Source organism: Lepidochelys olivacea (assembly GCF_965140295.1).
Source record: "Lepidochelys olivacea isolate rLepOli2 genome assembly, chromosome: 1".
NCBI classification, from domain to species: Eukaryota; Metazoa; Chordata; order Testudines; family Cheloniidae; genus Lepidochelys; species Lepidochelys olivacea.
Window position 1 is genome coordinate 264,000,709 of NC_140411.1, and position 26,336 is coordinate 264,027,044.

At 43.6% G+C, this 26,336-nt stretch overlaps 1 protein-coding gene across 5 annotated transcripts in view; it reads right to left on the reverse strand.

Annotated features, from left to right (window-relative positions):
* Positions 1–26,336, reverse strand: part of IFT56 (intraflagellar transport 56) — an 89,439-nt gene that overhangs the window by 15,827 nt on the left and 47,276 nt on the right. For all 5 annotated transcript variants that reach the window (XM_084617790.1, XM_084617789.1, XM_084617793.1 and 2 more), the window contains 5 exons: positions 25,729–25,831; positions 22,995–23,050; positions 19,280–19,333; positions 18,749–18,812; positions 3,399–3,487 (listed from right to left, as the gene is read on the reverse strand). In XM_084617790.1, coding sequence (XP_084473916.1) covers positions 3,399–3,487; positions 18,749–18,812; positions 19,280–19,333; positions 22,995–23,050; positions 25,729–25,831 — 366 coding nt within the window. The remainder of the gene's footprint in view (positions 1–3,398; positions 3,488–18,748; positions 18,813–19,279; positions 19,334–22,994; positions 23,051–25,728; positions 25,832–26,336) is intronic.

Here is a 26,336-nt window from a genome sequence, read left to right on the forward strand (position 1 = left end):
CCAGCAAAATTGGCCCTGTGCTACAAAGCACAAACCATACTGGGCAGGCCATCTAAGACCTGACTGGTAGGAACTATTTGTAGTGGGAGAATTATTTGTACCATTAGGGCTATAGGAATATAGGAGTTGCCAGCCTGGCTTAGACCTGTGGTCCATCTAGCCTACATCCTGGTTCAGAGAGTGGCCAGTACCAGCTGCTTCAGAGGAAGGTGCAAAAAAACATGAAGTAGGCAGTATGGGATAGCCTACTCCCAGAGAACAGTTCATTTCAATCCCTACTCTTTAGAAGTCACCATATGATCTCAAATATAAGGATGTGTATCCCTTCAAAAAGATTTTTTAAATACTTATTGTTATAACTCTGGATAGTCTAGTTGGATATATAAAATGTCCAATCTTTTTGAATCCTGCTAAGATGTTGGCCTCAATATAATCTTGTGGCAATAAATTCCACAGGTTAACTGTGGCTTATCTGAAAAATATATTTCCTTCAAATGATCCATTTTGAATTTGCCACAATTCCACTGACTCTCCTTGTTCTTTGTCCTAGGAAAGAGCGAATAGAAGTTTGCGATCTATCTTCTTTGTATCATTATTTTGTACACTTTTCTCCTGTCTCCTTTTATTCTTTTCTTCTCTAAAGCCTACAGTCTCAAACTTTTTCAATCTCTCTTCATATGAGAATTTTTTCATGTCCCTAATCATTTTAATTACTTTTCTCTGAACCCTCTCTAATTCTGATGTCCCCCTGGAGTGACTAGAACTGAACAGTATTTCAACTGAGGGCGCACCACCAATGTATATATTGGCACCATCTTTTCTGTATTAATCTGTATCCCATTTCTTATGCATCCTAATTTTATTTGCTCTTGATGAGCACATTGGCACTGCACTAGAGGAAACTGACAGAGGTGGACCACATGTTGGTTAATTTTGCTTGAAGCATGTCTAATCAAAACAGCATTATGATCACTTGCATGCCACTGGAAACGTACATTTGCAGACATGTGATGTGTTCCATGCATTCTTGGGGGACAGTGAGAAGGTGAGAGGGGCAAGTGGTTATTAGCATACCACATTTTTCTGGAGTCGACCAAGTCTCAGAGTTCTAGGCTGGCAAATGGTTGGCCTCCTTTATCCAGTTCAGCACTTCTTTGTACAGAGTGAAGTGGATGCTCTAGTTATATTCATATAACCAGTTTAACCTGCCCTCCTCCCTCCAGGCTCTCTGATAGGACATCCCAGAGTGCATTGTTCCACATGCTGCTGAAGCTGCTTTGTTTGCATGCCCTCAGCCCAGTCTATTACCTGCGTAGGCACTACAGGGTAGTTGCCCAGATTTTCCCGGAATGCACTGATAACCATGGTTAGACAGCATAGTAAGTGCAGATGTACAAACAAGGCTCTTTGGGCAAAAAAACTGCCCTGTTATATGTATCCAGTTAAACTGCTCTGGCCTCTAAGTGTTTACAAAATCATGGATAAAAGCTGTAGGGCTGAGATGGCCTAAAAGATCATTGGCTGCTTTGTTTGGGAGCATCAAAGTACTATTCCCTTACCCACCCTTGTTAATGTTTAGCCATGTGTAGGGACCCATCTTTCATCTGTAGGTATGGACATATTAGACTCTTTTGTGAGCTCTTTATGATTGAAAGCACTGGCAATGCTTTCCCTGGTATACAAGGGGTTAACATAAACACCCCTGATCTGGAAAGTATGGAGGGGCCTGGTGCCAACTGGCACCAGGCCTTAGTCAGCAGGGAATGTTCAAGCACTCATAGGCTGGGTTATCAGACTTCTGGAACTGCCTTTGTACAGCACCCTATTTCTCTGGCACTCCTTAGCTGCCCTTTAATCCAACAGTCATTGTTTATCAGCTTCATGTCCTAGTGCTTTATTTTAGTCATCTCATCTGCATGTTTAATTTCTAATCTGCTTTCCTTCTCATCTACTACCCATTTCCACAGTTACTTCGAACTCTGCTATATTATACTGAGATAATATAAATAATATCAAATAAACTACAGGAACTGTTTGTACATATTCCAAGTGAATTGAACAAAGGAACAAGGGAGGGTGTGTGTGCACGCCTGCATACACTAGTGTCCTCTAGTGGGTGGCTCAGGAAAGATCTGCTCTAGTGCAAATCAGAATCTCTTCACCAGCTGAGCTCAGGAAGCTGCTCCTTCAGGCATGCAAATGACAAACAAGTGTATATTGCACTGTGCTGGATGGGATAAACTGATATTCACCCTTGACCCCTGATTTGCTCTTGGAAGGTTTACGTTTAAAATCAAATTATAGCCTATACGTTAGGGAAAGTTAAAATGTGTAAAGATGTTGATGATAAAAATAATTAAAGCTGTAATGCAATTAGGGAAAACAAATGTAAAAATATGTGTTATAAGCTCTGCAAAAGTAGGAGGCCTAGATAGTTAGCCTGAAGTGCTTGACCTACGGTTATAAGATTTAGTAATATGCATCTTGTGTAAACAAATAAACCACAAAAGAGGAGTTTAATCTTGAAACAACAGATATTTAGGGGATTTTTGGTACATGTAACCATCAGGTTAATCACGTTAATGTGTTGGAAATATTGGGAAATGTATTGACACAAATAGCTTATGTCAGCAATCAGAACCCCAATTATGGTTTCCCCGAAAGCCACACATGGACAGGAGCTGATAGGCAATCTAAATATGGTTACATCAGTGGGCACATCATCATGACAGGATGTGGAAGTTTCGATTGACACACCTCACTTCTGATGTTCTCCACTTACTTTTCCTTCCATCCTCTGATACTTCTGATTGTCCCCATATGGTTGTGAGAATGCATAATGCAGGGGATTGTTCTGCTATACTTATTTTGCTTTTCTATTATTGCTATTATATCTGTATGTATTTAAATACTAAATAAAGTCCTCGTGTCTCTGTGTGTGACTCACCAATCTCATCTCCTATAATAAATTTGTGTAGCCACTTGAGCAAAATAACCTGTTATTAGTGACTTGTGCAATTTGCATGCTAAATTAATCAAAGGCTACAAGGTCAGGCTTTCCCATGAATATATTAGTTCCCTCTGTTGGTTGAGTTTGGAAGGCAGGCAGCTCCTGTCACTCAGCAAGTAGAGAACGCTGGTTTGCAGCTGAAGATAAACCTCTTGATGTTATGTATATCAATATTATATACAAGAATGCGTCATTGTTTTCACTTCTCCAACAAGAAAAAGATAGAAAAGATAGAAAAAAAGATCAGGCACCCAATGAAAGTTTCCCATCCCACATAAGTAAGATCTCTTCTTCTCTCAATGGGAATTATGCACACACAGGCCTGAGAGAAAAAGCTCTTACCAGAAAAAGCTGGTAAACACAACAGTAGTTAAGGTGCTCTACTGACCTTGACTGAGTTGAGGTAAATCAGGACATCATCAAATTGTCTGAGCAGAAAGAAGCAGGAGGCCATGCACTGTCTCCCTGGGATTGTATCTAAGGCAAGAGAGGAAAAGGCAGATATTTAAAATTGGGTGGTGGTGGTGGAAAATTAACTTGGATATCTTCCTCCCAAATTGCCAACGAAGTCCTAGAAAATAGTATAACCTGCCTCTTTCAGACAAGGGGCTACACTACAGATGGAGAAGAGCTATTAGTTCATCTGGTCATCCTTCCCTATCCTGCTCCACAGATAATGCAAGATTGTCTCCTAAAATAACTTTTCTAAACCTAAAAAATTCACATATATTAAGTCCTTTATATTGGACTCCATACCAGGCCTTGCCATGTCCCACTGGAAAACTGTTAATCTCTCTTTGCAATGGTCTAACAATACAATACTCTTATATGGCACTTTTCATCAGTAGATCTCAAAGCACTTTACAAAGGAAGGTCAGTATCATTATTCCCATTTTACAGATGGGGAATAATTAGGCAAAGAGAGGTGAGGTGATTTGCTCAAGGTCACTAAGACAGTCAGTGGCAGAGCCACAAATAGAACCCATATCTCTTGAGTCCCGGTCCAGTACTCTATCCACCATGCAACACTACTTAGTATATGGGTATACAGCTTCCATTTCTTGTCCTGCAGGGTCAAGCAATAACAGGATTGGAAACTGTGGCATTTTTGTGACAGATGTGAGACCCTGGAAGTGTGGAAACCTCAAAATCTCAAGTATTGAGATGAGCCAAAGGTTATGGACCGAGGGGATATTCATTGACTATTGTATCAATAAGCGTTATGTGTATCTCTGTGTTCCTGGCTCACTGGATGGGATTCCTGTGTAATCTGGAATCACTTAGAGGAGGGATGTTAATAATTAATGCAAGTTCTCAATGCTGGTTATGCAGATATTCACACCGGTGAAGCTACACCCCCCAGGAGAAGTAGCATTGACTTAATTTATCTGATTCAGGAGGTCTGAAAGACAAAGGTCCCAAACTGTACAGAGTCAGTCTGATTTTACTCAGGACAGACCCATTCTGCAACAAAGAACTGACAAATTTGTATATGGACCTACCAGGATTTCATGCGGATGATGGAAATAGCTGGTAAGTTTAGCATGTATGTAGGCTGTTTATTGTTTTATGATGTGTTTTCTCTGTAATGCTTTTGTCATAAATAATTGTACTATGTTTTGTGAAAGCTGACTGGTCCCTGATTAACTGTTATTGTCCCTGAGAAACAGCAGAACTGCCGGTGCTGAAATAAAGTCAGACTGGCTGGGATAATAATCATAGTGAATTGTAAGGAGACTGCAGCTCTAAAATTCGGATCTGGAGAGAGAGGAACACCGGTTCCTGCTCTGAAAAAAGGTACAGCTAGAGCAGAGGTGGACAAACTATGGCCCGCGGGCCACATCCGGCCAGCAGGACCCTCTTGCCCGGCCCCTGAGCTCCTGCCCTGGCAGGCTAGTCCCTGGCACCTCCCCTGCTGTTCCCCCTCCCCTGCAGCCTCAGCGTGCCGCACCATCGGAGCAACGCTCTGGGCGGCCGAGCAGCGCAGTTGCAGAGCCCCAGCCTGACCCGGTGCACCACCAGCCACCGGTGTTCCAGGCAGCACAGTAAGGGGACGGGGGGTTGCATAGAGGGCAGCAGAGCTGGGGGGCTGTGGTCAGGGGTGTGGATAGAGGTCGGGGCAGTCAGAGGGCGGGGAACAGGGGGGTTGGATGGGACAGTCAGGAATTGGGGGGGGGTGGATGGGGCGGCAGGGGGCAGTCAGGAGTGGGGGTGCAGGGGTGGTCAGGGGAGAGGGAGCAGGGGGTGGTGGATGGGGCAGGAGTTCCGGGGGGCCCTCAGGGGACAGGGTTTGGATGGGGCAGGAGTGCCAGGGGAGACATCAGGGGGCGAGAAGCGGGGGGTGGGGGGGTCGGTCGGATATGAGGCAGGGGCCTGGCCATGCCTGGCTGTTTGTGGAGACACAGCCTCCCCTAACCAGCCCTCCATACAATTTTGGAAACCTGATGTGGCCCTCAGGCCAAAAAATTTGTCCGCCCCTGAGCTAGAGGCTTGAGACCTAAGGGTATGCCCTTGAGGAAGTCATGAAGGGGGCAGATGTATAGTTAACCCCAATATTATGACAGTTTTCAAACACAGAAAATCCATCCCTATCTGAAGGTTTTATCTGGGCCTTAGGCAGGAGTTATGGAACGGAAAATTCCCCATTTAAGAGAAAAAAGTTTTGTTTTTGCTTTTTTAATGAAGCAGCAGTTTGAAGTTGTTCGGGGGCCCTGAAAAATTAGAATAAATCCCCCTGGGATGTGGATTAGTGGACAGAGGATTAGGAGGCAATCAAAAGTGTTATCACATGACTCTGCAATTTAACACCTTAATATCACCTCTAGGTGTGATGTCTTTGTATAAAACACACACACACTTTGGTTGAATGTAAAAACAAAACGAAACAACAACTTGAGTGTTTACATAGAGTCCATTTATGGGGAATGTAAGAAACCAATTGAAAATAGGTATGGCTTTGCTCCCTTCTCTATCCACAGCCAGACTCCAATCTTCTTATCCTGCCTTGTAGGATTGCTCTAGTGTGGTTTTGCTACATCAGTGGTGCCCAAACTTTTCCTGTCGCACCCCCTCTCACCAGTAATGGAATCTGTCCCTGCTACCCACTCCCTCCCCCCAGTTACTGCACAGCCATGGCTTCCGTAGCAGAGGAACTTGGGCTGAAGGCAGAGCTGGGGACAGAACTGGGGTTGGGGGAGGAGCTAGGGCTAGAGACGGGGCTAGCCTGGGGGCAGAGAGGGAAAGAGGGCAGAACTGGGCAGGAAGTGGAGTTGCAGCTGGGGCCAGAACTGGGATGGGAGCAGAGGAGGGACCGGAACCAGAGCTGGAGTGGCAGGTAGAGTGGAGCTGTGGTTGGGGCTGGAGCTAGGCTGGGGACAGAGCAGGGGGCAGAGTGCAGCTGCCACTGGAGGCAGAGCTGGTCTGGGGGCGGAGTGGAGCTGTGGGACTGAGCTCAGAGCTAGGTGGTGCTCCCTCCCCACCCCTTGTGGGGGCTGGCCAGCCCCTCCCCCCGCATGTTCCTCTGGGTCCCCCTGGGGGAGATTACACCCCACAGTCTGGGGACCACTGCTCTATACTCTGGCTTCCCAGGTCACTTCACTATGCATTATAGTCTAGTACCTACTTGAGAACTGAAACTGGCTTATGTGTTTAATTTTCCCCTTGCTTACGTGTATGCCCATCACGATGTGCATCTTCATGTGTCAGGGCAATAAGTTATATATACCTCAGTGTTCTTTCATGCCTCCTCAAGGCAATGGAGGGCTCAAAGAGACCCCAAAAGAGACCCCCACACACATCTACCAAGATATTTAAGTTCATAAATCCATAGCAATTTATATTATACAAGATCCAAACAAAATATAAATAAATATTTAAGGAGAGTAAAAGTTAAGAATATATTTTCTTTATAAATTAATCAAGGTAATGGAAAATTAATTTATAAAAATCAGAATGTTCAAAGGTCAAGAAATTCTTGAGATTTATTTTTTCCCCCCACATTCCCACTCATCTTCTACTTTCTAGTTGGAGATCACCTTATCCCAGCACATTCCCCTCCACATAGTTATTTTTAAAAAATTGCATTTTATTAAAGTAATATCCATACATCTCATACAACTCAGGCTAATACTACACATTTCCAAGACACAGTCAACTGGGGCATTAATCTTAGAGTTCTAGTTTTTCCTCTTCATAATACCTGTATTCCCATATTTGTAAAATACAGCCTCCCAATGAACTTTCAGAATATAGCCACAGACACCCCTTTTTCCCTTCCTGCAAACTATCCCCTAGAAAATTCTATACACTGTTTTATGAACTCCAAACACACAACACAAAATGGCTGGAGACCTGGACTATTTTCCCATTAATGGCTAGAAACCATAACATCCTATATGTTATTTCCATATGTATGTGCCAGAGATACCATCATGTCCCCATCCATCATTATGTGATGGGCTGAATACTCCACTAGACTTAGTTCACTTTCCCCATAAAGATTACAGACCTGACTAACTCATATTATTTTAGGCAATTAATACTTCACCCATCACTATAGGATCTGAGCGCCTTACAAATTCTAAAGAAGAATCTGTTTCTCTCCCTCACACAGTTTTTGTTATTGTGGAAAAGCTAAGTGGAAGAAGTAAGTTTTGCATTCCGCACTGATGATGGCAAGGTTTACAGTCATTCTGATCTCCTGCAGCAAGTTCCACAGTCATGGCCAGCTGCCAAGAAAGTTTTGTCATTCCTGTTCATTATCCTCATTGTTCTTTGGTAGCAGTTGAAGTAGGAAAAAGAGTCCAAAACTGAACTGAGATTTTCATCATTATTAAGAGGCACAAATTCCATAACAAGTAGGAAGACTTCAGGTTATGGTCTGATCACATCTAAGAAAAGTAATTGGTCCTGATCAGTACTTGGGGAAACACCCAGAGGAAAACCTACAGGAAGCAGTGTCTATAATTCAGTATAACATACTCTTTTCTGGAGTCAGTAATAAACTAAAGCCCCAGCACTGTTTTGAGGATATTGTGCTGCTAGATAAACGCTATCTTGGGAAAAAGACAAGCTGGGTCCCTGACTACGTGTGGTCATACAAAAATTCAATGGCACACTTTGAAAGTCTGTTTGCTCCAGTGTTCTGCCCAAATTCCCCGTCAGAGGATAATTTTATGTAGGCAAAATGCAATTATCCATGATTTCACTTTAACAAAATATTATTCTTCACTCCTTGTTCTTAGGTATAAATAGCATTATTGTGCTTTGTTAAATATCTGACCAGTATTGTGCTGGTACAGTACCAGTGCTGGATGAAATATTTTCTGAATAACTATTGTTCATAGAATGCTTTGGGATGATGACTATATAAAATATGATATTAAAAAGATAATAAAAAGAACACAAAACAGTCATGGATTGGTGCCACTATCACCAACCCTGGTTTACCATGGATACTACTTGTTATGGCAGGAGGTGAATAGGTGACTTTGCCTTAGCTCTGTTCCATTCTGAACAATGAAATGGAAGTAAAATAGGAAAGTTGGGATTTTATAGACCTAATCCATCTCATGTGAGTCACACAGAAAGAGGAAAAAAAGCTCATTTTGAAAAGCTCTATACTTTGTGTAACTTAAAGTGACTCAAAAGGAAGGTAATATGAAGTCCAGAAAAGAGTTTTCCCTCCCAGTGATCTGATGTTTTTCCTTCACCAAATGCCAGATTTGGTCTTAAAACTACTAAAGATGAAGAGGGGGTGCTTACTTCCCATTATTTTGGCATAGTGTGCAATCCTTGTGTTCTAGGCGGTAGAGCTACCAGCTATAGGTGTGCCAGCAGCAGCCACCTGAGTAAGCTACAGGGTCCATTCATATTGTGAATTAAGTTTGTCTAATGAGAACTGGATACTTACGAAGAGTTATGCTCAGCCACAGAAATGATACACCATTTATTAAGTGAAAGTGTTCAAAAATGTGACAATTCACTGCGTTTCCCACCTTCAGTTCTTCTTTTACTCTCTCCAAGGAATCTGATCCTTATTTCATTTTCCACCATGAGGCTAAAAAAAGGTGAGCTATTGAGAAAGATCACTCAGAGTACTGGCATTAACTGCCAGGAGTCTAGGGAACAATTAAAAAAAACAAACAAAAAGCAACCTCTAGTGCCCTCATCTGCAATGTCAATTCCCGTTTATAAGCCACTGGTGACCAATAGTTTAAGCTATCTTTTTTCCTAGCTGAAATGCAGTGTACAGCTGTTGATTTTGGGCAGGTTTTATTGTGGAAGAAAGGTAGATAATGGTTGCTACAGAATGGATGCTTCTTCGTTTTTTGTGAAACCACACAATAATTAAAAGTCTAGACTTACATAGCTCCTGAATGGAAGGACTCATACACTAGCTCTGCTCATTGTATGTTTTTTAATTTTCTAAGTCAGTAACCTAACCAGAAACAACAGAGATCTAACCACTGACCCCTGTAAGACTTTGCTGAATGTGTGACATCGTTCTCATAAACTACCCTGTTCTCAACAGTTTTTTAAACATTTACCGTCACCATGTCTGGTCCTGGGATCTCTGTAGAGAGTGAGAGATGTAGAAAGACCAGAATCAGAGCAGAGAAAGTGCTCTGCTTTTTCTGTTTGTCCATTGATCTTTGAAAATTCCCAGTAAGTTAACAGGCTTGTGAAGGTGCTATCAATCACTTCTCTGGCCCCCTTCCAAAAACAAAAACAAAACAACAAAAAACACAAACCCCAAAACACTAAAGCAGGATTCTCCTCACTTTAAGAAACACAAACCATCTTTCCTTTCTAGTTTTGTGAAACAGTTAGATATGTTGATGCAGGGCACTGTATGAGACTTTAAACAGAAAGACAATCTGGTAGTACTAGCTCTTTACTCCTGGGGGACCACCAAGAACTGGCAATAGAAGGAAGTGCTAGATTTTGACTTCTAGGCCAACTATGTTAGCAAGGGCTCTCATACAAAGGCAGCAAAACTATAATCCCCATCCAAATCTAGGGAAGCAAATGCAAAGTCCAAGGTCAGCAGAATGACCTTAAGCAGGCAATAGAATGGCTGGTGTATTATAATATATATAAGTACAGTACATTTTGGAACACTTCACTGAGAGTTCTTATTATTCCTCTTTATTAAATGCCATTAGCATGTGCTGCCCTGAACAAAAAACATATAAAATATTGTCTCTGCCTCAAGGAGCTTACAGTCTAATTTAGACAAAAATATCCTACACGAAGATAATACAGTAAAAGCAGTTTTATCTGGCATGTTGGGGGAATGGGGGTTGCTGGTAAGTGAAAAATGCTAGTTAACTAAGAAGGAGGGAGTTTGGGCGTGGGAGGGGGCGCAGGATGGGGTGCACGGTGCCAGATCCAGGGGGCACTCACCTCGGGCGGCTCCCCGCAAGCAGCGACCTGTCCCAGCTGCTCCTAGGAGGAGGCTCAGCAAGCGGCTCCGCCCTGCCCCGAGAGCTAGCTCCGCAGCTCCCATGGGCTGGGATCCATGGCCAGTGGGAGCTGCGCGGGCAGTGCCTATGGGCGGAGGCATCACACAGAGCCGCCTGCCGTGCCTCTGCATTGGAGCCGTTGGGACAGGTTGCCACTTGCAGGGAGCTGCCTGAGGTGAGCGCCCCCCGGATCTGGCACCCCGCACCTCCCTCCGTGCCCCAACCTGCTGCCCTGAGCCCTCTCCCACACCGAAACTCCCTCCAGATCCCGCGCTCCACACTCCCTCCGGCGCCCCAACCCCCTGCCAGCCCCGTGGCAACCAGACTATAAACTGGAATTTCAATACAGATCAGAAATGCCAGTTTATAGAGCTTTCTGGTTGGGGAAATGCCGGACAATACAGCTTTTACTGTATTGTGTATTTGGTAAATCACTGGGCCCATCTCCAGCCCAAATGCTGCTATTAATGTGACTGTTTATGATAGAAGTACTGTCATAAATATAAAGGGAAGGGTAAACCCCTTTGAAATCCCTCCTGGCCAGGGGAAAGCTCCTCTCACCTGTAAAGGGTTAAGAAGCTAAAGGTAACCTCGCTGGCACCTGACCAAAATGACCAATGAGGAGACAAGATACTTTCAAAAGCTGGGAGGAGGGAGAGAAACAAAGGGTTTGGGTGTCTGTCTGTAGTCGTCTTGGCCGGGGACAGAACAGGAATGGAGTCTTAGAACTTTTAGTAAGTAATCTAGCTAGGTATGTGTTAGATTATGATTTCTTTAAATGGCTGAGAAAAGAATTGTGCTGAATAGAATAACTATTTCTGTCTGTGTATCTTTTTTGTAACTTAAGGTTTTGCCTAGAGGGGTTCTCTATGTTTTTTTAATCTAATTACCCTGTAAGATATATACCATCCTGATTTTACAGGGGGGATTTCTTTATTTCTATTTACTTCTATTTTTTATTAAAAGTCTTCTTGTAAAACACTGAATGCTTTTTCATTGTTCTCAGATCCAAGGGTTTGGGTTTGTGGTCACCTATGCAAATTGGTGAGGCTTTTTATCCAACATTTCCCAGGAAAGGGGGGGTGCAAGTGTTGGGAGGATTGTTCATTGTTCTTAAGATCCAAGGGTCTGGGTCTGTGGTCACCTATGCAAATTGGTGAGGCTTTTTACCAAACCTTGTCCAGGAAGTGGGGTGCAAGGTTTTGTGAAGTATTTTGGGGGGAAGGACGCGTCCAAACAGCTCTTCCCCAGTAACCAGTATTAGTTTGGTGGTGGTAGCGGCCATTCCAAGGATAACGGGGGTAATATTTGTTACCTTGGGGAAGTTTTGACCTAAGCTGGTAAAGATAAGCTTAGGAGGTTTTTCATGCAGGTCCCCACATCTGTACCCTAGAGTTCAGAGTGGGGGAGGAACCGTGACATGGTGGCACAGTGGTGGGATTAACCTGAAATCATTTTGAGATCCAGTTGAGATTTTTTGAACTAGAAATACAGATTTTAAAAAGGAATTTTTAGGAAGTCCAGAAGGCAGCTTTGAAACTGAAAGCAGCTTGGTTTCTCTCTGCTTTGTGGCCAAGCAGAGACAAAAGGGGATTATCTTGTGAATTGCAGGTTTTCTTTGCCTAGAGGCAGGGTACTTAACTCCTGCAGGGAAATTCACAGTCTTCCAACCCAGAGGTTTTTTTTTTCTTTTCTTCCTAAAAGTAAATAGGGGGTGTGTGCTCTACCCATTTGCCTGGAGACAAAAGTGGCAGGGTTTTTTTAGGATTTTGATTTTTTTTTTGTTTTACAAGGAGCACAGGTTTGAAAAGAAATTTTTTTTTTTTCTTTGGGCTGGGTAAGCAGTTTTCCAAGTAGTTGGAGGTTTTTTGCTTTAATTTGGGCCCAGAGCAGAGACAAGGGAATTGTCTTTTTCTGTAGGCTGACAATCACTATCAGAGAATAGGTACTCTATTCCAGCACAGCAAAAGTTTACAGCCAAGTTTTGTTTGTTTATTTCTAAACCTCGGGTGTAAAGTTAGTTAAAAACAGAGAGGTTAGAATGGCCAAATCCTCAGCTCGACTACAGCTGGAATTAGCCAAATTTCAGGCTGAGGAAAAACAAAGGGAACATGAAAGACAGATAGAACTCATGCGGCTGAAGGAGGAGGAGAAGGAAAAAGAGAGGAAGCATGTGGAGGAGATGGAGAGGATAAAGGCCCAGCAGAATATACCAACAAACCCTAGCAATCCTTCTCCAGGTACCACTTCCCATCCCAGAAAGTTCCCCACCTACAAGGCAGGTGATGATACTGAGGCCTTCTTAGAAAACTTCGAAAGGGCCTGCCTTGGGTACAACATCTCTACTGACCAATACATGGTAGAGCTGAGGCCGCAGCTCAGTGGACCCTTAGCTGAGGTGGCAGCTGAAATGCCTAAAGAACACATGAACAAGTATGAACTGTTTAAATCCAAGGCGAGAGTCAGAATGGGGATAACACCCGAGCAGTCTCGTCGGAGGTTCAGAGCCCTAAGGTGGAAACCAGACATGTCATTTACCCGACATGCCTACCACATTGTAAAACATTGGGATGCCTGGATATCAGGAGCAAGTGTTGAATCTCCAGTAAATTTGCCCTTCCTAATGCAAATGGAACAATTCTTAGAGGGTGTTCCTGAGGAAATAGAAAGATACATCCTAGATGGGAAACCCAAAACTGTAATTGAGGCAGGAGAGATTGGAGCCAGATGGGTGGAGGTGGCAGAGAAGAAGAAAACTGGTCGCAGTTGGAGCGGAGACCAGAAGGGACCACCCCAGACCACACCCTATTACCGGGGGCCGCCCAAAGCCCCACCTACCTCCCAAAGAACCCTCCAGACCCCTTATCGTCCCACCACCCCGTTCTCCAGCAACCCTCCTCGCCCCAGTGACCCGTCAGCTGGACGATGTTTTAAGTGTAACGAGCTGGGGCATGTAAAGGCCAACTGCCCCAAGAACCCCAACAGATTACAGTTCATTGCACCGGAATCACACCAGAGGTCCACAGGCCCAGATACCTCCCAGATACCCTTGGAGCGGAGGGAAACTGTGAGTGTGGGTGGGAAGAAGGTCACCGCGTGGAGGGACACCGGAGCACAAGTGTCAGCTATCCATGCTTCCTTAGTGGACCCCAATTTAATCAACCCAGAGATCCAAGTGACGATTCAACCCTTCAAGTCCAACTCTTTCAATTTGCCTACAGCCAAGTTGCCTGTCCAGTACAAGGGCTGGTCAGGAATGTGGACTTTTGCAGTCTATGATGATTATCCCATCCCCATGCTGTTGGGGGAAGACTTGGCCAATCATGTGAAGCAGGCCAAGAGGGTGGGAATGGTCACCCGCAACCAGGCTAAACAAGCCGTGAGGCCTAGCTCTGTTCCGGAAACTTCTATCAGGACCCAGTCAGAGGTGATGGACCTGGACCCCAGGCCAATGTCTGCAACAGCAGTAGTGGATCCAGTCCCAGAGACCCAGACGGAACCAGTCCCAGAACCGGAACCAGCCGAACAACCAACACCAGACCCCGTGTCAGCCCTGAATCCAGTACTTGCAACCTCAACACCAGAGGGCCCCACCGAACCTGAACTGGCAGCAGCCGATAACCCTACACAAGAGGCTCAGCCGGAGCCTGAATCCCAACATAGTGCACCAGCGGAGAGCGGTTCACAGTCAACAGAAACAGCTCCATCCCCTATATCGCTTCCAGAGGGACCAAGCCTAGGTCCACAATCCCATGAGGAACTGATGTCTCCAGCATCAAGGGAACAGTTCCAGACCGAACAGGAAGCAGATGAAAGCCTCCAGAGAGCTTGGACGGCGGCACGGAGCAACCCACCGCCTCTCAGCTCTTCTAATCGATCCAGGTTTGTTGTAGAAAGAGGACTTTTATACAAGGAAACTCTTTCTGGGGGACACCAGGAAGACTGGCATCCTCAGAGACAGTTGGTAGTTCCAACTAAATACCGGGCCAAGCTCTTGAGCTTAGCCCATGATCACCCTAGTGGCCATGCTGGGGTGAACAGGACCAAAGACCGTTTGGGGGGGTCATTCCACTGGGAGGGAATGGGCAAGGATGTTTCTACCTATGTCCAGTCTTGTGAGGTGTGCCAAAGAGTGGGAAAACCCCAAGACCAGGTCAAAGCTCCTCTCCAGCCACTCCCCATCATTGAAGTTCCATTTCAGCGAGTAGCTGTGGATATTCTGGGTCCTTTTCCGAAAAAGACACCCAGAGGAAAGCAGTACATACTGACTTTCATGGATTTTGCCACCCAATGGCCGGAAGCAGTAGCTCTAAGCAACACCAGGGCTAAAAGTGTGTGCCAGGCACTAGCAGACATTTTTGCCAGGGTAGGTTGGCCCTCCGACATCCTCACAGATGCAGGGACTAATTTCCTGGCAGGAACTATGAAAAACCTTTGGGAAGCTCATGGGGTAAATCACTTGGTTGCCACTCCTTACCATCATCAAACAAATGGCATGGTGGAGAAGTTTAATGGAACTTTGGGGGCCATGATACGTAAATTCGTAAATGAGCACTCCAATGATTGGGACCTAGTATTGCAGCAGTTGCTCTTTGCCTACAGAGCTGTACCACATCCCAGTTTAGGGTTTTCCCCATTTGAACTTGTATATGGCCGTGAGGTTAAGGGGCCATTGCAGTTGGTGAAGCAGCAATGGGAGGGATTTACACCTTCTCCAGGAACTAACATTCTGGACTTTGTAACCAACCTACAAAACACCCTCCGAACCTCTTTAGCCCTTGCTAGAGAAAACTTACAGGATGCTCAAAAAGAGCAAAAAGCCTGGTATGATAAACATGCCAGGGAGCGTTCCTTCAAAGTAGGAGACCAGGTCATGGTCTTAAAGGCGCTCCAGGCCCATAAAATGGAAGCATCGTGGGAAGGGCCATTCGTGGTCCAGGAGCGCCTGGGAGCTGTTAATTATCTCATAGCATTCCCCACCTCCAACCGAAAGCCTAAGGTGTATCATATTAATTCTCTAAAGCCCTTTTATTCCAGAGAATTAAAGGTTTGTCAGTTTACAGCCCAGGGAGGAGACGACGCTGAGTGGCCTGAAGGTGTCTACTACGAAGGGAAATGTGCTGGTGGTGTGGAAGAGGTGAACCTCTCCATGACCCTTGGGCGTATGCAGCGACAGCAGATCCAGGAGCTGTGCACTAGCTACGCGCCAACGTTCTCAGCCACCCCAGGACTGACTGAACGGGCATACCACTCCATTGACACAGGTAATGCTCACCCAATTAGGGTCCAACCTTACCGGGTGTCTCCTCAAGCTAAAACTGCTATAGAACGGGAGATCCAGGATATGTTACAGATGGGTGTAATCCGCCCCTCTGAAAGTGCATGGGCATCTCCAGTGGTTCTAGTTCCCAAACCAGATGGGGAAATACGTTTTTGCGTGGACTACCGTAAGCTAAATGCTGTAACTCGCCCAGACAACTATCCCATGCCACGCACAGATGAACTATTAGAGAAACTGGGAAGGGCCCAGTTCATCTCTACCTTGGACTTAACCAAGGGGTACTGGCAGGTACCGCTAGATGAATCTGCCAAGGAAAGGTCAGCCTTCATCACACATCTCGGGCTGTATGAATTTAATGTACTCCCTTTCGGGCTGCGAAATGCACCCGCCACTTTCCAAAGACTTGTAGATGGTCTCCTAGCGGGATTAGGAGAATATGCAGTCGCCTACCTTGACGATGTGGCCATATTTTCGGATTCCTGGGCAGACCACCTGGAACATCTACAAAAAGTCCTTGAGCGCATAAGGGAGGCAGGACTAACTGTTAAGGCTAAGAAGTGTCAAATAGGCCTAAACAGAGTGACTTACCTTGGACACCAGGTGGGTCAAGGAACTATCAGCCCCCTACAGGCCAAAGTGGATGCTATCCAAAAGTGGCCTGTCCCAAAGTCAAAGAAACAGGTTCAATCCTTCTTAGGCTTGGCCGGTTATTACAGACGATTTGTACCGCACTACAGCCAAATCGCTGCCCCACTGACAGACCTAACCAAAAAGAAACAGCCAAATGCTGTTCAGTGGACCGGAAAGTGTCAGAAGGCCTTTAACAAGCTTAAAGCGACACTCATGTCTGACCCTGTACTAAGGGCCCCAGACTTTGACAAACCGTTCCTAGTAACCACAGATGCATCCGAGCGTGGTGTGGGAGCAGTTTTAATGCAGAAAGGACCTGATCAAGAATTCCACCCTGTAGTGTTTCTCAGCAAAAAACTGTCTGAGAGGGAAAGCAACTGGTCAGTCACTGAAAAAGAATGTTATGCCATTGTCTACGCTCTGGAAAAGCTACGCCCATATGTTTGGGGACGGCGTTTCCACCTGCAAACCGACCATGCTGCACTAAAGTGGCTTCACACCGTCAAAGAAACTAACAGAAAACTTCTTCGGTGGAGTTTAGCTCTCCAAGATTTTGATTTCGACATCCAACACATCTCAGGAGCTTCTAACAAAGTGGCTGATGCACTCTCCCGTGAAAGTTTCCCAGAATCAACTGGTTAAAATCGTCCTTGAGATGTGGAAAATATTGTTAGTCTTTATGTACTTGGTAGTATATTTAGAGATGCATGTGTCTTATTAACTCTGTTTTCCTAGAGCTCCAGGAAGAAATCCCAGCCAGTGTTTCACCCTAGCTGAGATTTGGGGGGCGTGTCATAAATATAAAGGGAAGGGTAAACCCCTTTGAAATCCCTCCTGGCCAGGGGAAAGCTCCTCTCACCTGTAAAGGGTTAAGAAGCTAAAGGTAACCTCGCTGGCACCTGACCAAAATGACCAATGAGGAGACAAGATACTTTCAAAAGCTGGGAGGAGGGAGAGAAACAAAGGGTTTGGGTGTCTGTCTGTAGTCGTCTTGGCCGGGGACAGAACAGGAATGGAGTCTTAGAACTTTTAGTAAGTAATCTAGCTAGGTATGTGTTAGATTATGATTTCTTTAAATGGCTGAGAAAAGAATTGTGCTGAATAGAATAACTATTTCTGTCTGTGTATCTTTTTTGTAACTTAAGGTTTTGCCTAGAGGGGTTCTCTATGTTTTTTTAATCTAATTACCCTGTAAGATATATACCATCCTGATTTTACAGGGGGGATTTCTTTATTTCTATTTACTTCTATTTTTTATTAAAAGTCTTCTTGTAAAACACTGAATGCTTTTTCATTGTTCTCAGATCCAAGGGTTTGGGTTTGTGGTCACCTATGCAAATTGGTGAGGCTTTTTATCCAACATTTCCCAGGAAAGGGGGGGTGCAAGTGTTGGGAGGATTGTTCATTGTTCTTAAGATCCAAGGGTCTGGGTCTGTGGTCACCTATGCAAATTGGTGAGGCTTTTTACCAAACCTTGTCCAGGAAGTGGGGTGCAAGGTTTTGTGAAGTATTTTGGGGGGAAGGACGCGTCCAAACAGCTCTTCCCCAGTAACCAGTATTAGTTTGGTGGTGGTAGCGGCCATTCCAAGGATAACGGGGGTAATATTTGTTACCTTGGGGAAGTTTTGACCTAAGCTGGTAAAGATAAGCTTAGGAGGTTTTTCATGCAGGTCCCCACATCTGTACCCTAGAGTTCAGAGTGGGGGAGGAACCTTGACAAGTACCATTTTACATTGATAGAGATGCTGTTTTATTACAAACCTATTTCTCTAACTGGAACCATGTAGGTGTCTATAACGTTCAAAATTGTGTGCACATGTGTGTCAGAGCATATCCTCAGTTTCGTATGACAGCAGATGCACTGTGTGGAAACATTATGCTGTTACCAGCATAACTACAGCAACATGCCTGACACTAGACATGCTGAGAGTCAGCAATTGCATAAGCACTATTATAAGACAGTATATACCAGCAGTTCCCAACCAGGGTCCAAGGCCCCCTGCAGATCAAATCAAGCAGATTTCAGGGGGTCCGCCAAGCATTAGACTTACTGGGGCCCAGGGCAGAAAGCCAAAGCCCCACCGGCCCAGCCCTGGCAACCGGGCCTCAAGGTGAAGCCTGAGCAGCTTAGCTTCGTGGGGGCCCCTGTGTCTTGTGGTCCTGTGCAGTTGCCCTGCTCGCTACCCCCTAAAAAGCCTGGCTTTTCCATGCAGAAAAACAGTTGTGGCACATGTGGGCCGTGGAGTTTTTATAACGTGTTTAGGTGGGCTGCAGAAAGAAAAAGGTTGAGAACCCCTGGTATATACTGTAGTATCAGTAGAAGAACATATACATAATGGAGAAAGAAAAATTCAAACGTACCACATTCACTGGCTGATCCTCCCACCAGCTGGAAGAACTGTTGAGCAATTTTCAGATGATCCCTCTTGGAGAGAAACAAATGACATGAGATCCAGAGCATGGAGTGGTGCCATGGGACCGAATGAACTCATGCTCCAAGGGGGGTGAGTAGGGTGAAGTAAAGCAAAGTGAATACACATATTGTGGGGTGAGGGGAAAGATGGGGACAGAGGTACAATAAACAAGGAAGGAAGGAATCTTATTGCATGGACCTATATACACAGAATCATTGCAAAAAGAAGCAAGGCTTTTGTAAGCAGAATAGAGAGGCTCAGTTCAGTTTGTATGAGTCTCAGGGCTAGTAACAGAAACTCACAATTCACTCACTCTGGACTGTGAATTATGGAGAGAGAATAAATGAAGGAACTCAGAAAGCATGGGATCTGAGTGTGAAACTACCACCTCTTTCCCATTAGCTGCATTCCAGATACCACATTTCTTTCTCCCCTAGTACTGATGTAAATGCTGGAGCAGCAGAGGGGTTTTACTCACTGAGCTCATTTCCTGTCCAAGGGCTGCATTCACCACTCCCTTGAGTATGTACTCCTGCAACAAACAAGAGGATCAGAGAAGACAAGTTAAAGAATTCAGAAAACATAAAAAAAAACCTGCAGGCAACTTAGAAATTATTTTGTTCCTGCCCATGCCAACTCTATTCAAACTTCATTTTATTAGTAGTCTGCACTCCAGGAGTGTGTAATAAATAATAATAACAAAAAAAAAATCAATCCTGCATATGAGCCAGTTGTTTATGTGAATTGAGCTAGGGTTCTGAATCAAGGTCCTGTGTAGAGACAGCAACATTATAAAAACACCATCAAAATTGCCAGGAATTGTCCTGCTGTTGTCAGTCACAGCAGAGGGGCCCGAGTAGACTGAACTCCCCTTTCAGGCCTCTGGTCACTCCAGGGAGGAGGATATGTGTGTCTGCCTCAGGGTATGGAAGTTTGCATTGACTCTGCCAGTATTACATCTATCCTGTGAGTAAAGAGAACTTGAGTCTCCAGGGTTGTCAAACAGACTGATATCTTTCAACCAGCATGAAAAAGTAAATCCGGTGCCGGTAAAAAGGTATTAGATTGACAGTGCTGGAGAACGAAGTCCTCTGCCCATAAGTCAGGTACAGCAAGGGCAGAAGCATTGCAAGTTTTCCCACATATGTATATTTAGTTCCTCCACCCTGCCCTGGAGAGAGGCACCTCTGAAGCCTCTGCAGTTCTTGAACCCCTCTGTTGAGATGGCAAAGAGGGGGACAATTAATGCCAATTGTGATTATGGTTTTTGGTGCAACTTGTTCATTAGCACAACAATGGAATGTTACCAGTAGTAAATAAGAGGAGCTGGACTGAGAAACTCACTGCATTTTACACAGGTCACTGAACGATTCAGCCAGATAAGTTCATGCAGGATAGGCCAGGGGTTCTCAACCTTTTTCTTTCTGAGCACCAGCCAACATGCTGTAAAAACCTGCATGTCCCACCTCCGCAACAACTGATTTTCTGCATATCCAGTAGATTAAAAGCCAGGGCTGGCATTAGGGGTACCAAGCAGGGCAACTGCCTGTGGCCCCACACCACAGAGGGCCTCGCAAAGCTAAGGCTTTGGCTTCACCGCCATGCAGCTTGGGCTTCGGCTTTCTGATCTGAGTCCCAGTGAGTCTAACATGGGTCCTGCTCTCTGGTTTATTTTGTCAGACCATCTGAAACCTGCTTGTGGCCCCCCAGGAGGCCCCGGACCTCTGGTTGAGAACCGCTGGGATTGGTTATTAGCCAAGATGGCCAGGGACACAACCCCATGCTCTGAGTGTTTTAAACCTCTTACTGCAAGAAGCTGGGATTGGACAACAGGGGATGGATCACTCAGTTGCCCGGTTCTGTTCATTCCCTCTGAAGCATCTGGTACCAGCCACTCTTGGAAGACAGGTTTCAGAGTAGCGGCTGTGTTAGTCTGTATTCGCAAAAAGAAAAGGCGTACTTGTGGCACCTTAGAGACTAACAAATTTATTTGAGCACAAGCTTTCGTGAGCTACAGCTCACTTCATCGGATGCATTCAGTGGAAAATACAGAACACCACACTGCATTTTCCACTGAATGCATCCGATGAAGTGAGCTGTAGCTCACAAAAGCTTGTGCTCAAATAAATTTGTTAGTCTCTAAGGTGCCACAAGTACTCCTTTTCTTCTTGGAAGACAGTACACTGGGCTACATGAACCATTGGTATGATCCAATCTGACGCTTCTTATGCATATTAACATACTGTCTATTATCAGTCTTGTGGCGAGTACCAACATGTATGTGAGGAAAAGTATTTCTAAATCAGACACACACATAGAAGTCCTTCATGTGGAGATGGATCTATCATTCTTAACCCAAGGAGCTCCAGTCACCTTTTCAAAAAAGCCTACCAGAGAAATGTTTCCTCTTTTTTCTGAAATATGAATTTCCTGACAAACACTGAGGAGCAGGACTTGATAACATTCAATCTAGAATCAGTGACAGATTTACAAATGTAGAAGGTCTCTGCAAGGCTAAATAAAGGAATTTATACCATTGCTATAGAAAGATTTCCATTTTGCCAGTGGGAACCAGCATTTGATTTGAGCTGTGGAAGATCCTAAAATGTCAGATGTTAAATATTACATTATTTTTGAAAAAGCTCTTTTAGGTAATATTAAATCTTTCTAACATTTATTCAATATAATTTCTCCCTTTTAAAAAGCCGGCACAGTGGGACTCGTGATAACTATGGGAGCCTGGCTTTGCAGGTAGAGAGAGATCATAAAACAGTACCAATAAACAGTGTAAAACTTTTTTTCTGTAACATATATGGCATATGCACAATTCACAATGGCTGTTGTGTGGTATAAAATATTTATTGGTACACATCTAGGATGATCTGCATAATTTGCCTGTAGTTTTGCCATTCTCCATATTCATGTAACATTTACAGCACACGGCAATTACCAATAGGTAGATACAGAACATGAACACAAACAGCTAACACATGAAGGAGTGGAGTGGACAAAAGGTTTTATCAGCATGAGTTTGGGATGACTTGCATAATTCGAGTGGCAAAGCCATCAGTAGCTGCTCCAATGCGGCCAAAACTAGGACTCGTAATTCACTGCTGGTGCCACTCCACCATCAGCAACAGTGGAAGTTCTAGGGTACACAGATCTCAGGCATTTTGGTCACTGTATCATATAATCTTCCAGAGTACGCCTTCCTCAGTGTCTCTTTCAGACATTTTTTCTTGTTCAGATCCACTGTATTTATACAGTGCATGTGTATATATATATATATATATATATATATATATATATATATATATATATATATATATATGTGGGCTTTGAGAAAGAAAATGCAGGGAGGAGCAAGAGAATGAAGCTGGCCCAGCAGCTGCAAAAAGCAGTTCAAATACATAGTGTTGAACTGGGATGAGGAGATAAAATGAGGCCTAGCTGGGACCACCTCTTCCCCCTAGCACCTCCCAGACCCAGACCTATACAGAGTACAACCCCATCCCCTCACAAGGATTCATAAAGTCTTCCCTCTCCTTCCCAGCCATGTGACCTTTGAGAAAAAAACTGCAGGGAAGAGTCAGCATGAGACAGAAGTCAGCCAGGAGCTGCAGAGAGCAGTTCAAGCAGGAGCCAAGGACACAGCAGTTTTCACTCTGAACATTCCTTGCCCTTTGCTGATTGGCTGTTCCTCCAACACCTCCAACGGTCACTCTTCCCATCTAGCTAATATGCTTAAAATAAGCCAACTGAAAGGATTTAAATAACAAAATCGCAAAACTAACATTACATTTACCACTGCTGCATTGTTCACTCTGTTTGTGCATTCTATCCTTTTCCCCTACCCTGTGTCTGTCTTGTCTATTTAGACTGTAAGCTCTTCAGGTTAGGGATTGTCTCTTATTCTACAATTGTACAGTGCATTTACATTTGCACAGTGGGGCCCTGTTTTCCACTGGCCCCTACACACTGCCATAATAAACATGATAAATAAAATAATACATGTATGGATATATGTATATATTTCACACATACAAAGCTTCAGCACTGGTGAAAGGCAGTGGAAGGATGAATGCAGGGTGTTAAAGGGGATGAATCCTCAGGGTACTGGCTTGAACATGGCAGATTCTACCCCAACTTACGAACTCTCTCTTTAAGTAACCATGCCATAAATCTCAAATTACCTGTGGAGTTGTAGGTTCCAGGTCCTTAATCAGGTTATAAGCCTCCTGCACATCATCTGAAATACCAGAAGTTACATGCATGACAAACCACAGTGAACCGTATTCAGACAGACCACTCATCCTCTACAAGATTCCTTTACCCAGCCATAGATAGATAAAGCATTTGAAGGGGAGGAGTAAGGGGACTATAAATCTGTGTAAATTTATACCTTGCTAGTGGTGGCTTTCTTGAACCTGTATAACAGACATGGTTTGAGAAATAGCTTCTTTATTACTACATTTTCCCTAGTACAGAGATCACTTGGCCCCTTGTTCATAGTCCAGTGGATGACTTCTCAATAGCACAAGGTCATCCCTTGTATCCCTCATACTTCTGTCTCCCCGACACGTTTATTTCTCCCTCAGGGCAAGACTGGGTTAGATGCTTCTGAATACAGACTTTACAGTTTCATTATTACTACCTCAACATTTGGCAAATTAGTGTATCTGATCCTAATTCTCCCATGTAAAAAGCACTGTTAGTGCAGAAGTTAATTAAAGAATTTAACTCACACAAAAAAGTTCTAAAAAAGTACATTCTAAAAAAAAGGATCCAGTCTTAGAATATCTTAACTCCATCCCCTTCACTTGTATATATTAGCCCAGGGTTCTTCTCTGTCACAAAATTACCCAGCAAAGTTAATTCACACTAATAACCAGGAAATCCATCGCAAATTACCAGGTGTTGATAATTATTAAGCTAATAAATTTGTTTTGTTTTTTTAAACTAAGGTACTATAGAAGAACATATTTTGTTCATGTATTTTGACAAGTACAGTTTAACTTAAATTATACTTCATTGTATAATATTTATACATCATTTTACATCTTCAAAACACTATAAAATAAATCAAACCTCACATGCTCATGAGGTACTTAGGTACATATGAGGCCAATAATTTTTTTAAATACTTTGCTCTTAAATACCAAGTATTATTGGTTCACTAGTACATGCATTTTAGTACAATTTGTAAAAGTAATGAAGTCTTAATATGCGAACTTACTGCAGATCTCTGGTATTAAATCTTTGATGAAAAATCAGGTGAAATTGCCATTTTTGTGAGAATTAAAGGGCTTGTGGATTAGCAAAATGATATTAATGACGTTCTTCTGTACAGTATGTACCATAAGTGAGCTATATCCATTTATGGCAATAGGAAAAGAGAGCACATCTATGTACTAAAATTTGTCACAGCTCAAGTAATGAAGCTGAGTACCAATTGGATGTGCAGATATAGAGACAGTCTAGGATGCAAATGAGTAGCAAGCAGAAAACTCATTTGAGACAAGGCCTCTGACAAAGGGATTCAATTTCAATAACCTTATTGGCATGGCATAAATATGTTGCTAAAAATCGGCACATCAAGCTTCAGAATTAATATAGTTAAGCTACAGAAGGCCCATAGAGCTTTCTCTTTTAATACTTTTATAGCCACTCAAATGCCTTGATGCACTTATTGGTATGTAAAGTTTAGGGTGTGGTTTATTTCTGCTTCTTAGGTAAGAAGTCCAAAGTTTTTCGGATTATTTTGAGTTTTGTGGGGATATCACAGTTTTATTTCTTTCATCTAAAAAGAACCAACTTGACCAAGGCTATGGCACTTGTAGCGCTTCAGTGAAGACACTTACTACAGCAACAGGATGGGTTCTCCATCCCTGTAGTTAATCCACCTCCCCAAGAGGTTGTACTAGGTTGATGGAAGAATTCTTCCATCAACTAGCACTACCTACACTAGAGTTAGGTTGGCTTAACTACATTGCTATGGGGGGAGGGGTTGATTTTTTACACCCTTGAGAGACAGCTATGCGGATATAACTTTTCATTGTAGACCAGCCCGAACTCTAGACAGCTAGATGACAAAGTAGCAAAGGTTACAAGCTGAAGCAGTCAACGTTACTGCAACCTCCTTTGAAATACAATAAAACAGAATGCGTGGGACTAAACCATAAAGACAAAGGAGATAACATCATCTGCTTTTAAGAACACTGCTCTGAATAACTAGTCATGCAGAGGTGATGAAATACCATGAATAAGGAAATCAATGAGTGGAAAAGTGATCAACATATCCCATTACACAGGTTCTTGCAGTTAACACCAAATCATCAGTCAATCCACTTCGGAATGGAGAAATACAGTGGTGATGAGCATGAGGGGAGAGGGAGGCATTGTAACCAATAAAAAATACAAAAGGAACCCAAAGCAAAGACAGAAATGACTTGGAAACACAAGAAAGTCTTGCTGCCCGGGAAATCTACCTACATTTTTCAACAGTTGGCAAATGTGTGTGGAATGGATTGTCTTGTTTGCAGACTGCAGCCTTGTTTCTGGTCCCTTTTTTTCACAGCTTCTCTGTGCCACATTTACAGAAATAATTTTCATTGCCTGGGTGGCAATCCTGTGTACATTTTTAGCATTTTAGCAAGCTTAAGGGGAAGTGTTTCACTACTGTAAAAAAAAGTCTCTGATCTTCTGCTGAAGTGGATTTGTTCAACCCTTTGCAAATGGTCTTCCTTCAGAAGTCATGAAAGCATGTAAGACGTTAGCTTATTTACCATAGGACCACAGATGAAACAGTGCAAAGAATGCTGTGGCCCATTTGAAGAAGGTAGTTGTGAGATGATGAACAGATGTCACAGAAAATAAAAAGTTTCTAATCCCTGCATCTAAGAGAGAGCCAGAGGGAGATTTCATTACCTTGCCGGAGATAGTAAATCACCAGGTTCAATCTGGCTTCAGGAATAACATCAACCAGGGGTGGCAGAACCTGCAGAGCCCCTTCCCCTCCTCGGAATACAACCTGCAGAAAAGAAAGCACCCATTTTTTTAGTCCTATAGAGTGTTCCAGTCTGTGGTCTCACAATCATCCTTGAAATTTCCACAGTAATGACATGTTATAGTCAACGGATTCAGCATCAACTGGACCCCTAGTTTATTAATAATTATAAACATCTCACATTTTATAGTGTCTTTATCCTGAGAAATCTCTAAGCACTTTACAAAAATACTTAACCCATCAGTAAATGGTAACTATTCTTGGAGCAGAACACATCAGCTATACAACAGTTCAAAGCAACAATACATAACAGTGTCGAACAAGTTAGGTAGACTATGAACTGAATTGAAACTGCAAGGGGAATATAGATGGAAAATTACAATTTGCTTTAATTATAATTATACCAAAATATTAGGGCTAATAATCCTAGACATGTGAAAAGTGTCACGTGATCTTTAAATGACCAAAAATAGTCAAGTCTTCAGTTTCACATAACAATTCCCTCCTCCAACAACATCATATGGGACAT